This window comes from Dryobates pubescens, chromosome 21 (assembly GCF_014839835.1).
Source record: "Dryobates pubescens isolate bDryPub1 chromosome 21, bDryPub1.pri, whole genome shotgun sequence".
NCBI classification, from domain to species: domain Eukaryota; kingdom Metazoa; phylum Chordata; class Aves; order Piciformes; family Picidae; genus Dryobates; species Dryobates pubescens.
Window position 1 is genome coordinate 8426071 of NC_071632.1, and position 14009 is coordinate 8440079.

The window sequence follows — 14009 nt, forward strand, 5'->3', positions numbered from 1 at the left end:
TCTAAAGGACAGTACCTGCAGCAGTGAGGCAGATTTGATTGTAAAACTGATTACGTACAGAGGCTTGGGAAAATTACACAGTGGCCTTAGCTGTCGCTGGATGGACTGTGGTATACTATATTTACTTTTGGTGAGAATCAAACTAAGGAAAACCATGCTCTAAAAGCCTTGCTGAGTATGTAGGCTGGAAATGAGAGGTAGTGAAGCACAAGTCAGTGCAGGAGCTACAAACCCTCCAAGGGCTTTAGTTGGGCTTCTTTGGTGTTAAGGAAGGGGAGCTTCTGTTGGGCAGTTGTGTTGTCCTTGGGTCCAGCCAGACCTGTTTTCTCTTTTGTCAAATTTGTGTTCATTTAATAACCAGCTGCATTGTTAATGTGCAAGGACTGGTTTTTTTTTTATAAGACACTTTTTTGTTTCTTTTAAACTAGAAAGATGAAAACTACAGAAGCCTACCACGAGATACTAGTAGCTGGTCTAACCAGTTTCAGAGAGACAATGCTCGTTCATCGTTAAGTGCCAGTCATCCCATGGTGGACAAGTGGCTGGAGAGGCAAGAACAGGTAATATATATGTGTGTGTATATATATATTACTTTTCTCAATCTAATCTTTAAGCTACTCCGAGCTATTACAGAGAAGTATATTCATATGTGATACAGACTTTCCAAGCATGATACAAGCACCAGCATAATCCTGCATTAATTTTGTATGGGATTCTTTCTGCTTCCAAAATGTGAGACTGAAATGGACAATTGCAAATTACTTTGGTTTTGAGTCATAAACACATTTATATAGTTTGTGGAGTGCTGCTGTTTTTCACAACTGATACCAATAGAGCTCTTCTAATTAGAGATGTGTATTTTGAGAAACATTCTGCCATTGAAGGCCAAGAAGGCTATGAGAGAGTAGCCAAATGTGGGTCAGTTTTGGCATTGCACTTTTGAATGCTTGCTCTTCTTACCATTGTAAAAGATACTAACGTTAAATGTGAAGACAATGTTTTCTTATTTATTTTTAGCTTGAAAATGAAATGTTGCATCTAGCACAACCCAAGCTTCTTACACTGTGCCTTGTGAATGAGGGGGGAAAGTTTAGAGTATAATGCTGGGCTCATGTCTCCTTTACCCACAAATCCCATACTGACATTTGAAGTCCAGCATTGCCAAATCCTAGGAGATTCCAAACACTCTTTATTCAATCCTACTCTTAGTTAAAAAGAAGCTTAAATAATAAATAAAAATGTCCAAGTGTGAGCAATTAACTGGTTGGTATCTTTTCATTAGCTGCAGATTAATTTAAAACTATGTGGTTTATGTTTTTTCGGTCCTTGTACATTTTCATGTGCACAGTGGATGGTAGCGGTAGTTGCATTACTATTTTCCTAGAGTTAGTGTGGATGAGTTTAGCTGCTGCCTCTGTATCTGCCTGTGTTGAAATGGAAAGTTGGTGCCCAGATTTAAAGGCATCTCCTGTGACAGTTCTGTTTCTTTGATGTTTTCAAGGCGTATTTTCATGCCTCTATTAGATTTTCACCATGGCAGATAATGAAACTGTTGTCTCAGCAAAAGAAGTTGGATTAGGAATCTTTGTAGTGATCATCTTATAAAATGTTGGATACATAAATATTTTAATATATTGCGTGCTATATTAAGTTTCTTTCAGTCTCTGAACAGGCAAATCTTCCCTGTAGCCTTCCAAAACCAACCTCTTCCCACACTTAATAATTCATTTTATTCACCAGTTAGGTGAATAGTTGGGCACTAGTTGTAATCTGCAAGTGTATTTGTTCCCTGAGTTAACTGCTTAAAGTATATAATTGCCAATATCATGTTTCTTCTGAGCAAGTTTTCTGCTTTTTGTTTGGTTTTGCTCTTTTTTCCCTCTTTTTTTTTTCTTTTTCTTGAGAGAGAGTCCATTCATTAAATGTGTTAATGAAACTGCATGTACCTGGAAGACCAGGATCCTTTTGCAATTTCATACCAGCAGGATAATTAATTAGACTGAAACCTGTTTAACAGGGTGCACAGAGGAGAAGAAAGCCCATGGTGAGAGTGGGATGGAGCCCAGCTCTACAGAGAGAAAAGGGCCTGTCAGAGGATGGAGTAGCTGCAGAGATACTCTTTCACTCTTTTTTGGTTTTAAACTCTAATATATTTTTCAGTGTATTCTGTGGGCTTTTTATTTCTCACTTGTTAGCCTTTCACTTCTGTGAAGGAGAAACTCAAATGACAAGGTTGCTATCTGGCATCATCCGTTGATTTAGCAGCTTCTAGTGCTGCTCCTGTGTGCTCGAGAGAGCTGTAGATGGGATGGAGTATTCTGCACACCCTGCCAGTGTGTGCATACAAAATGATAGAGAGCAGGTCAGTGACGGTGCCAAGAAACCTTTAGGGCAGAACCCATTACCAGATACCAGGGGTAATAATGTTCTGGTCTAACCTGCTTTTATGGCTCTTTGGAGAAGACAGTAGTAAACCCTGGATTCACCTTGCAGACTCCAGAGGCTTGTTGTTGGATTGCTCTCCTAGCTTGCACTGAGTTGATTCTCTCAAAGCTTGCTTCATCTCTTCCTTTTGAATATAAGGCAAAAAAATTTCCAAGATTAAGTTTGTCAGCTTCTAACACACATGAACATTCGCTGGAATTGCACTTTGAGGAGTGGAGGCACGATGTGCCAAAGAAGTGCAATTATTTTTTCTGTGGACAACACCAATAAACAGAATTGTGGAGCAAACTGTCGCTCAGAAGCATCGCAGCCCATTCTGCAGATGAAACTGCGAGAGACTGTTTTTTTCAAGGAAATCATTATAAGCTGCTGGCAGAGACTAATAAGGGCACAGAATCAGATGTGTTCAAGTAGTTGTTAGAGAAATAGTTTCATAAACTTGTCTAGGTTTTAGCAGCTAAAAGTGGAGGAATGCATGAAGCCTATTAAAATTCCTGGAAGTAATTGCTTTTGCTCCTGTCTATTGTGCTTTACCGGGGCTCTGCTAAATTAGAGTGATACATCAAAGAAACAGAAAAGATTCATTCTTTATGGTATTCTGATGTAATGTTGGTTAGGTATATCTACCTAAGGATTGTTCCCAGTTAGTTCAGAGCCCTCTGGTTGTCCACAGGGCAAGTGATCTGTGTATTTCTCAGAAAGTTTTGGTCTTTCTCTAGCCCACAAATTATGAGAAACTGCTTGTACCAAAGAAGCATTTTACCACTATAAAGCTGAACTTTCAAGTAACAGCTTCAGAATACATTTAGAAAGTCAAGGATTGTATTTTTCACTCTTTTGCTCATTAATTATTTCATTAATTCCCTCCTACTGATTGTCAAAGTATGAGGAAAAAAATGGCAATCTCTAATTTAATTCTGAAATATCTTTAAAAAAAAAAAGAGGAAGAAATTGATTCTTGTTCTTCACCTCGCCCTCCATAGCACTTTTCTCTCGCCCTACAGCAACCAAACTTTGAGGAACAGTTGAAAAAAATCTTATTTCCTCTGAAATTTATTCATATATATGGTAATATCACCTTCATTTGAGAAATCTTTTCCTCAGTTCACCTCAAGACTTGCTCAGGCCCTGATCAAATCTGGACTCATGCTGTTTTATACCAGGGAGACATGAAAAGGGATCACATGAAAGAGTTAAACTCTTCACCAATTCCTTGAGTTTTAAGCACACAGAAATCTTGCACGTGGTCATTTTAGTTTCATTAGTGAAATATTAGAACTGGCAGCAATCAAGACACCTTGGACTTCAGCAGTATATTCCTTGCTGTGCTGACAAGGCCCATTTTGCAGAAGGATTAAGAGCACCTGGCTGTGCCATGTGCTGGGAAGTGGTGAGAGCAGCAGGAGAGGGAAATTCTGCAGCAGCCCTGCTGAATTATGAAGTGGTTGAGCAGATTTGCAAGTACAGTGAGGTTGGGTCAGTTAAACCTGTATGTAAATCTATATACATATGTCTATGTATTTGATGATACATCTGTATTTGTCAGTGCATGAAAGCTAGGTAGGAGATGGAGTAGAATTTTTGTGGTTATTAATGAAGAACAGATCTGGTTCCTAAAATCTCAGTAGCTTTCTAGTATCAAGCAAAAGATTAAAGCAACGCCAATGTATTGTGAAATGGGAAGTTGGTTGTCACTGCTTTCATCGTGAGCAGAAATGTGCAGTAGGGAACGCTTCCCCTAAGTTGTTCTTGTTCGCGACATCTGCCCATAGTAATCTGGTACAGTTTCTCTGATTCCTTTTTCAACAAGATGAGATGTGCAAGTAACATATGGTCTTGTATCTCCAGCTGTAGAGTAGATCTACCTTCAGCTTGTATTTTCAGCAAAATAAGGCCTGCTTTTAACATGATTGAATATACTCTCTGAAAACATTTGCACGCTGTAAATTAGCTCGTTTCAGCTCTGTCAGTTGAAAAAGCATAATCAGAGCTTCAGAGGTAGGTTGGTGAATTCAAACTACTAATTTCCTGTGGATTCTCGTGCTCCAGTTTACCCGTGTTGTCAAGCTTCTCATTTAACAACAAAACTCCTGCTTCTATTTTATGCCTTAACAAAAGAATAGAAGGCAGAACTGCAGCTCATTTGTTTTGTTTAGTTATGAAGGTTTCATAGTGGTACAGCTAATGTATATAAATGTTTCATTTTCACTGGTGTACCTCTTGTGTGTTTCTCCTTGGCTGACAGGTGTATTTTGGCTTTTGTTTCCAAGTTTTATTGTGTCTGCAGCTACAGTGGAAAGGTCTGCAACTTCTGTGCTTTGTGGCCTGGAAATGGGGGGGCTCAGGGGGTGAAGGTCCTTATCTCAATTTCCTCAGATGCAGAGGTTAAAACTGCAGTAACAAATTATCACCAGTAGTAAGGAGTTATGCTTTAAGATTTGGAAAAAGGATTAGCTAGGCTACAGTTGGAGAAATCATTTTGAACAGACTATCCATTACTCTCTACAGTGCCAAGATAGTCTCATTGCTTTCCTCTCTCTTTGAACACATGCACTTCTTAAGCCGTCTCTTGTAAAAACCAACTTAATGAATGTAGGACCATGACAGTGTATAAATTATGAAACACAAAGATGATTTTAAAGCTTATTGTATTCCTGATAAGGGATTTCTATCACAAAGATAGAGATTTTGGAAGCTTTAGGCATAATGCAGGGCTCTCTTTTTTGGGTTCTTTAGCGGTGGTTCCATAGGAAACACAATGCTGTGTGGGTGTAGCTAGGAGGCTATTGCAAGTTTGTGAAGCCAGGCAGGAGTACTCTGAGGCAGATCAAGGGAAGGAAAAAGTGTTACCAGGTAGTGAGCGATGCCATGGCTCATGTGGTTTTGCTTGTTTCTGCAGATAGAGCTGTAGAACACAGCTGAAAAGGGCATGGCTTGGCACCTGGCTAGGTGTTAAATAATTGACCATAGCTATAACTATGGACAGGTAGAAGCAGTGACCAGTGCATTGGTAGAAGAGTCATTTAGGTTTATGCTATTCAGAGAACTCCTTTGAAGACCTCAAGGGGCCCCTGAAAGAGTTCAAAGTCTCCCCAGTCCTATATCCACTTGGAAATTCAGGGATTTAATACTTGAGATGGATCCTTGGCCATGTGATCACACTGGCATTCACATGATGGGCTTGTGAAGGCTCCAAGTGCTACAGCAAGGCAAGTTTCTTCTTGCCTTTGTACTATGAGGAAAGCAAAAAATAATGTTTTCTCGTAGCCTCTGCTGCCGCATGACATATTATGTATTGTATATACATATTGCATGTGCAGTATGGTCAAAATCCTTGCATAATTTTTTTTAATATCCATTGACTTCCCATGAGTGTAGTGGTACTGGGATATCACTCATCTGTACATGACAACAGTTAAGTGGTTATTCTGGAGGCTTGTTTCAGTGTTCTCCTTTTGCTGCATTTACTACTTTCATATTGGAAAAAAATACTACGTGCAGTGAGCTCCAAAATGAGAAACTTACATTTAGATGTTTCTAATGGAGTGCTTGCATAAAAATAGTCAAACTTTGGTTGTGTGTGTAGTACTGGAGTCCAGATCTATACAGAGTGGAGGCATGTGTGAGCTCAGCTGGGCTGCTTTCAGGCAGGACCCTGCTGAGCTGCTTCCAGCAGCTGAGGCTCTGGTTGTGGTGTGTGCCCAGTTCCCAGAAAGGCATCTCAGTCTGGGAGACTTGCTGGAGCTGGTTCTGTATTATGTGTCAGAATGGATAAAAGGGGCAAAGGATGATAAACCGATCTGTTTCTGATGGCCATGTGTGTCCTCTATTTCTGTGTTGATTTCCGCTTTCAAGGTTAATTTTTTGGTCACTTTTTGTGAGATTCAGAATTGCAGGCCTGTAGTGAGATTGAGAATCACAGGGCTTTGCTAGGTTTAAATCTGACTTTGAACCTAATTGGCTTCAGATCTAGATTTCTAAGTCTAAACTTGATCCCCATATTTAAAAACCATTTGATTTATAGGTCTCAACTTGAACTATTTCTGCCTCTTAATTCCTACTCCCTAGAAGAGCTGTCATGTCTTCTGAATGCAGAAGAATTTCTGTATTCTTCTGTATAAAGCTTGGAAAGAGATCCTTATTATTATTTGTCTTGGAGTCATGAACGGATTTGAAGTTGTTTTTCAGTGCTGAGGATTTCAGTTTATATGAGGCAGGAGGTTGGAATAAACACATTTATTGCTTGGGGACAGCTGTAGCGGTGACGCTTTTATAAACAGTGTTTCATGCTGGCATCTATCTTGTTCTCCTTTGAAAAATAATCTGTCATTTCATACTGTAGATTAAATAGGTGAGACACTTTGTGGGCTACAGCCTACTTTCAGTTATATGCTGCTGTGTAGATATGAATTCAGTGCCAGAATGTAGCTTTATATATGTCCACAATAAAGTAAAATGTAAAAAGCCAAACCAAAACCATAAAAGGTGATTTTGCCAAGATAGTCATGGTTTTAATTATTGTAGAAATAGCTTCACACTCAAACACTTGCTTTCCTAGATAGAGACAGATGAACTGGGCTGAAATTTAAAGACTCATATAATGGCCCCTGTTGGAAGAGACCTGGAGAGGGCCTGATACTACCTAGCACTATGTCTAGTCCCATCTTGAAGACAGCCAGTGATGGGGGCTCTTATTGTGTCCCTGTGGTTTCATAGATTCGTAGAATGGTTTAGGTTGGAAGGGACCTTAAAGATCATCTAGTTCCAACCCTCCTGAAGGACACCTGAAGGACACTAGCCCAGGTTGTTCAAGGCCTCATCCAATCTGTCCTTGATGGCTCAGGGAGGTATTCTGTTTTATTGTAGGAAGGGCTGTAGCTTTCACTACAAAATAATATTTCTTTAAATGAAATATTATAAACCATTTAGAAGGAAAAAATAAAGTACCAGAAAAAACCTCAGAGTATTTAAAAACAAACAAACCACTAATTTTTCCATGCCGAGTTAAGCAAATTCTACAATGCAAATGAAGTTAACTGCAAATTAAGTTAATGTGAAGCTTAAACTAAGGCCAGACTTACTCCCAATAAAGAACTATAAAAGCTTGACTTGGCAACAAAATCAAGAAAATTATCATTCTTGTGTTTTCTACTAATTTGAAAGGAACATGGTTTAAAAAAAATAATATATATATCTCTATAAAATCAAAACCAAGAGTATTTGGGATAACTTTTCAATTTTGAACAGTATCTTTCTGGCAGAACATTAAAAAGGGATAACACCAAGACACCAGAAAACGAAACAGAGGAAGGATTTGGGGAGGTGGGGTTCTCTCCAAGGTTGCTGTCCTGTAGAAACCTGTAAACTACAAAGTAGGTATGCAGGAAGAACAGAGATCATGGAAAACTAGGAGAGAGAAGGGGGGGGAAAGGTAAAATATCAATCCCGTGTACTACCAGTACCACCTTCCGAAACAAAAATGCAGAGTTTCTTTTCAAGCCTCAAAGATACAGTCAGTGACTTACATATTTACACTTTGGTTAAAAGGCTAGAATGCAGAACAAGCTTAATGTGAATTTTAAATTAAGAATACTTTACCAAGGGCAAGGGAGAATCCTCTGTAGGCACAATTAACAGAATTGCTTTAATACACTTAAAACTTTTAACCTTTCTGGTCTTTGAAGTGAAGACTGGTACTGCATCTATTTCAGGTTTACACAGAAGGGCTGTGCTGCCCTGAAAAGTTTTACAGTGCTATAAACTAATGAAATAAATTATCTTAATTTGGTCAGATCTATTTTCATTAACTGTATTACCCACTGAGGGACTGAGGACAAATTTCAATTTTACTAATGTATTTCACTTCTGCGTTACTTTGGCACTCCGTAATTGCAGCTTCTGCTCGGTACTGCTCGCTCCGCTGTCACAGGGCCACCTCGCCCCATGCTCTTGCCCACGCAGGCAGGGCTGTGAGGAGCCTCTGGGACCTGCACAAGGAAGCTGTGGCACCACAGAACGTCAGCACCAGTGCTAACTCCTGCTGTGTTCCCACTGAGGCTCTTGGTAGCAGCAGCAAGCACATTATGAAAATAGCAAGAGTGCTTCCATTATAAACAACTGGCTGGGATACATTAGGTATGCCTGGACTTAAAAGTAAACACACCAGAAGATAAACTTCTTTGACAGCATGAAGAAAGGAAACAAATTCCTAAAAGAAGACAAGGAAGACCTGAGACATCCTTTAGATGAAACACTTTCCCAGGCCCAGTAAAAGATACTCAGATGTCCTTATCTGACCTGCTACCCTGGACAGACAGCAGTCAAAAAAAGTCAGAGTTAATACTGTCCTGCAAAATATTTAGGAAACAGTCACAAAATGAACAACAATCATTTATTTAAAGCTTCTTACAGAATCTTCATGCAATTTGAAATAGTACTATTTATATCTCTGCTATCATTAATTCACTGGCAAGGGCTCTAGCTGCAGCACCCAAGCCCCAGAAAACACAGGTGGGGAGTGGGAAAAGGAAGATGTACCCACTGTAAGCAAAGAGCAGTTTCAAGACCATCTAAAGAACCTGAAGTTGCACAAGTCCATGGGGCCCAATGAGGTCCACTCATGGGTCCTGAGGGAAATGGCAGATGAAGCTGGTAAACTGTTGTCCATCATTTTCAAAAAGTCATGGCAATCTGGTAAAGTACCTGCAGCCTGGAAAAGGGGAAACATTACCTCCATCTTCAACAAGGGATAATGGAAGAGTCCAGAAACTATAGAGCAGTCAATCCCACCTCCGTGCCTGACAAGATCATGGAGAGGATCCTCCTAAAAGCTTTGCTAAGGCACCAAGAAAATGGGAGAAGAGGTGATTGGTGGTAACCAACACGGCTTCACCAAGGGCAAATCACGCCTGTCAAACTTGGTGGCTTTCTATAGGGGACTTTTTATAAGGGTTTGTTGTGATAGGAAGAGAGGGAATGTATTTAAGCTTGAAGAGGGGAGATTTAGAATGGAGATTAGGAAGAAATTCTTTACAGGGAGGGTGATGAGATACTGGAACAGGATGCCCAGGGAGGTCATGAATGACCCCCTCCCTGGAACATGGAATATGGATGTGGAACATGGATGTGAGGGCTCTTTGCTTCTCATTGTACTTTTTAGATGAGATTCAGGTGAGTCAGTGCTGAATTGTGCAAGTCAATTAGTTCCAAATAGAAGAGAAAAAAAAATCAGAGTGGTTATTATGGGCAAGGATAAACAATAAAACTTGCCTTTCTTGAATGTATTGAACATTATTAGGATGATTTTTATACCTTTTTCTTTCTCTGAATTATGAATTATGATGAAGATGCTTTCAGAAAAGGGTCAAGGTTGTCCTTTCTCTTGTAGAAGTGATAGTTAATTTATCGTCCATTGAGGGAAACAGGAAGGGTGCTTATCCCTTAAAATTCTGTATGGACAGGTCATTTTAATGACATGGTTGCACTTTGCTGTAAAGGGGAATGGTATGTTGTGACTTAAGAGTTAATAATTGAATTATGTGGAAGTAATTTGTCTGGGTCTTTGTTTTATTTTGAGTTCTAAATTTAATCTAGATTTTATTGCTCAAGTACGAGCATTTCATTATTGAATGTAGTACTCTTTGGCTGTATTAAGTGGTTACTGTAATTTATAGGTTACTTTGAGAAATGCCACGATTCCTCATGAAATGACACAGCAAGATTTAGTGACTGCAGCAACTGAGTGAATGGAATTACGTAATATGACCTAGCTGATGCGATATACTCTGAGATTGTGATTTATTTCACCAGTATAGCTGGATGTGGAAAGATAATAGACCAGCCTTGCCAATTCATTCACTGAGTGATTGGAAAACAAGTCCATTTGAAATTTAGCTTGAAACTACTTGGAGTTGTACATGACATGGTCAGCCTCCAGTTTCTGGGGTCAGGGAGGGACTGGGCAGGGAGAATGGGAATTTGACTGGTTATGAAATCAGAGCGTATGGGAAGTGGTTTACTTCTATATATGCCACATGCAAACCAGAAGAAACAACAGTCCTTTTCTTCTTTTTATGAAATCAATAATAATTTCTATTTAATCTGATTTACTCAATAATTTAAAGTGTTTCCATAAGGCTGAAAACTAACTGCCAGCTTTCTTGCGGCACTGAGCAAGGCTTTTGCTGAATCCCTGTGCCAAAGGAAGAAAACTGGTTTGTAACTGATGCTGTTAACTCTGGCTGAGGGATGTGCAGGATACAGAGAATTAAAGCAGGTACAGCACACCTGGTATTCCCATGAAGAAACAATTGGTTGGAAGCACGTGAAGCAGGTGGCTGCCTAAGGAGGTGGTAGAGTCACCATCACTGGAGGTGTTCAGGAGGAGACTTGATAGGGTGCTTGGTTGCATGGTTTAGTTGGTTAGGTGGTGTTGGATGATAGGTTGGACACAATGATCTTGAAGGTCTCTTCCAACCTGGTTTATGCTATTCTGTTTATTCTATTCTAAAAGTGTTAATGAGCTAAAGATCTGCACTATCCTGATGTAAAAGATTTTGCTTTTGAAATGAATGCTACTTCTAGGTTTTGATCTCTTGTAGGTGCTATTTTAAGAATAGAAGTTGTTACCTAGATTCCATATGAAGTTATCACTCACTTTCATGCCAAGTGCACGTGATTACCTCAACTTCAATGTCAGATGGACTTTTTTTTCATGCTTCTTGTTCCAGCCCAGGGATGACTATATATGAATGTGAGCATAATCAGTTGGCTATTATTATTATTATTTCAGCACATTTGCCGTTTAAAATATTGTTTGTTTTCACAGTTTAAAATTAACATCGAGAGCAGCATGGATATGAAACTCTTTCCAAAGCAAACTAAAAATAAGAATGAAAAAAAAAAATAATCCTTTAGGTTGCGTACTGCAAATGATTTTTGCAGACTGTAGGGCAAATACTTGAGGAGTGAAGTGTCTGCTATGAGCAAAATCTTTGGTCCTTTTGGTATTTCTTCCGAATAGCAGTCAGGAAGCCAGTGCTCAGTCACTTTGTATCAAAGCTTAATTTCCTCTTCCTTTTGGATAGCCTCATTTGTCTTCAAAAATTTTTACTTTCTTAATGTGTAGAAATTGATGATCGCTTATCATCTCAACCCATTTATGCAAAGCACAGAGTAAATTAAATGTCCCCAAAGAAAGCAGTCATATCAGTGGACATCTCTATTTAAAATTATTGGAAGTTTCATTGAGTATTCCATCATGCCTTTTTTTATTTATCTCGAGTTTTCTAAGCAATAATTGTTACAACAAAGCACAGATTTCATAAAGAAAGCCCAGCAGTAATTTTTCCTTGTAGTTACACTTCATCACTATAAATAGCCTTCTCTTTATGAAGACTCTTTTAACTCATCCTCTCATCAGGACTGATGGATTTTGCTGGTGATTTGAAGGTCAGTAAAAATGGTCACTGTGCAAAAGAAGCATCTGAAGTATTATCATTCAGTAGGATAGTGTATATCACAGTATTCAACCCACCACAGTGTATGAAATTAACGGGACTCAAGGACTCTGACCTTTTCCCCCCTAATTTAACAATTGTCAGTGTTACTGAAAAGCTGAAGATTGGGTAGGGGGCACTTCAGCTCCATACTGGTGCAACAGGGGACAGCAGAAAATACTGGGAGATCCAAAGAACTCATGATATGAGTCTCTGAATCCATCTTCCTGCATCACAGTTCCCTGATGACTTTTTTTCATTTTCCAGCTACTTATGTTTGATACACATTGTGCATGTAAATATAAGCCTGAGAGAAGTTGTGCTCTCCCATGCCAGGCACTGCGGGGACTGGAGCATGCTGATGTGAGACGAGCTTTGACTTGTCTACTCTAATGCCAAACATCAGAAACCTTGGGTGAATTCAGAGCAGTGCTTACATCTGCAGCATGCAGCTGGGTCTCTGTTTTGGGATGGTGGGAGCCACTTAAGCTGTCACCTGGGCTGTTTGAGCAGGCAGACAGCAGCTGCTGAAGCTCTGCTGGCTTGTGCTAGATGGAAGCTAGCAGGTGTCCTGGTGAGAAGTGATATCCCCAAGTTTAGCAACTTTACAGAAGACAAAATTTGTTTGATTTGTGATAGTATATTTCTGTTTGCCAGTTAACATACAGCAAGCTTTACTGCTGATTTTTGTAGTTCATATTTCTGTCTTCAGTGCCTCCAAGAAAGGCATTGAGGTCCTGGAGAGGCCCCAGAAATGGGCAACAAAGCTGGTGAAGGGTCTGGAGGACAGGTGTTGTGAGGAGCAGCTCAGGGAACCAGGGTTGTTCAGCCTGGAGAAAAGAAGGCTGAGAAGAGGCCTTCTCACTGTCTACAACTACCTGAAAGGAGGTTGGAGTGAAGTGGGTATTGGTCTCTTCTCCCTAGAAACAAGTGAAAGGATGAGAGGAATGACCAAGATGTACCCAGGAGGGTAAGATTGGCTATTATAAGAAACTTCAAACATCGGAATAGGTTCCTCAGGAGGGTGGTTTAATCCTCATCTCTGGAGGTGTTTAAAAGACACAGAGATGCTGTGCTGAGGGACATGGTTTGTCACCAGATTTGGTACTTAGACCAAGATGATTGGACATCAAGCTGTCCAGGGCCACATCAACCACATCCCTGGGCAGCTTTTCTGGTCTTGTACCACTCTCATTGTGCAGAACTTCCTCCTGCTGTCCGCCCTGAATCTCCCCTGCTCCAGTTTCAAACCGTTGTCCCTTGTCCTATTGCTGCAAGTCCTTTTAACCATCTTTCCTCAGGCTTCCTGTAGGTCCCCTTCAGATACTGAAAGGTAGCTCTAAGGTCTCCTTGGAGCCTTCTCTTACAAGTTGAACTTGCAAAGCTTTACTTTATGACAAATGTTTTTCTTGTATACCTGTGTTTTTAATAGCATTCACTTTGTGGAATTCTCAGACACTTTCCTGCAGTAATTGTTTCAGAGGAGAAAATGCCCAGAGTAAATTGGTAGCAAAAAAGGCAGTGAAGAAGTATAACTTTGTTTTCTTTGTATTGTCTTTGTTTTGCCTTTGGTTTTGTTTTTAGGCCCCAGATCAGTACTCTTTATGGCTACATATCTACAGCTAGCTTGGAACAATGATGATGGCATGAGATGCTGGGTTTGGTCAATCATGTGCAGCAATAGCAATTGAATTCATTTAACAATCTGGAAAATTAGTGTTAAATAAGAAGTTTTAAAATTACTACTCCTAATTGTTAATTTCAAGTTCTGATTTTTAGAAAATCTCTGAGGAAAGGCAGAATTTCAGGCATAGAGGTCCTACAGTACCTCAGTTTCTCAGTTTTCAACTCATGGATTATTTTTCCCTGGCTGTTTTAATAGCAATGTTCTGAACTGAGATAGCTTTTGAGGCAATTGAGGTGATTGAAATCAGAGACCCTAAATAAAATTGGAGGTCAGCAAAGCTATTAGTGTGGCAGAGTTTAACAACACAGAATCTGGTAAACAAGAAGCCTGAATATTGTTTCTAGGAGGAATGTTTCAGAAATCATGTCCCAGTTTGAGTT

The 14009-nt window shown here is 39.7% G+C and overlaps 1 protein-coding gene across 16 annotated transcripts in view; it reads left to right on the forward strand.

Annotated features, from left to right (window-relative positions):
• The window catches only part of PARD3 (par-3 family cell polarity regulator), a 426698-nt gene that overhangs the window by 173945 nt on the left and 238744 nt on the right, over nucleotides 1–14009 (forward strand). For 11 of the 16 annotated variants that reach the window (XR_008462802.1, XM_009896928.2, XM_054171475.1 and 8 more), the window contains exon 5: nucleotides 429–560. The exons of the other annotated variants lie outside the window; for them this stretch is intronic. Coding sequence is in view for 10 of the 11 variants with exons in the window: in XM_009896928.2 (XP_009895230.1) it covers nucleotides 429–560 (132 nt within the window). In the remaining variant the exon portion in view is untranslated. The remainder of the gene's footprint in view (nucleotides 1–428; nucleotides 561–14009) is intronic. 16 annotated transcript variants of the gene reach the window in all.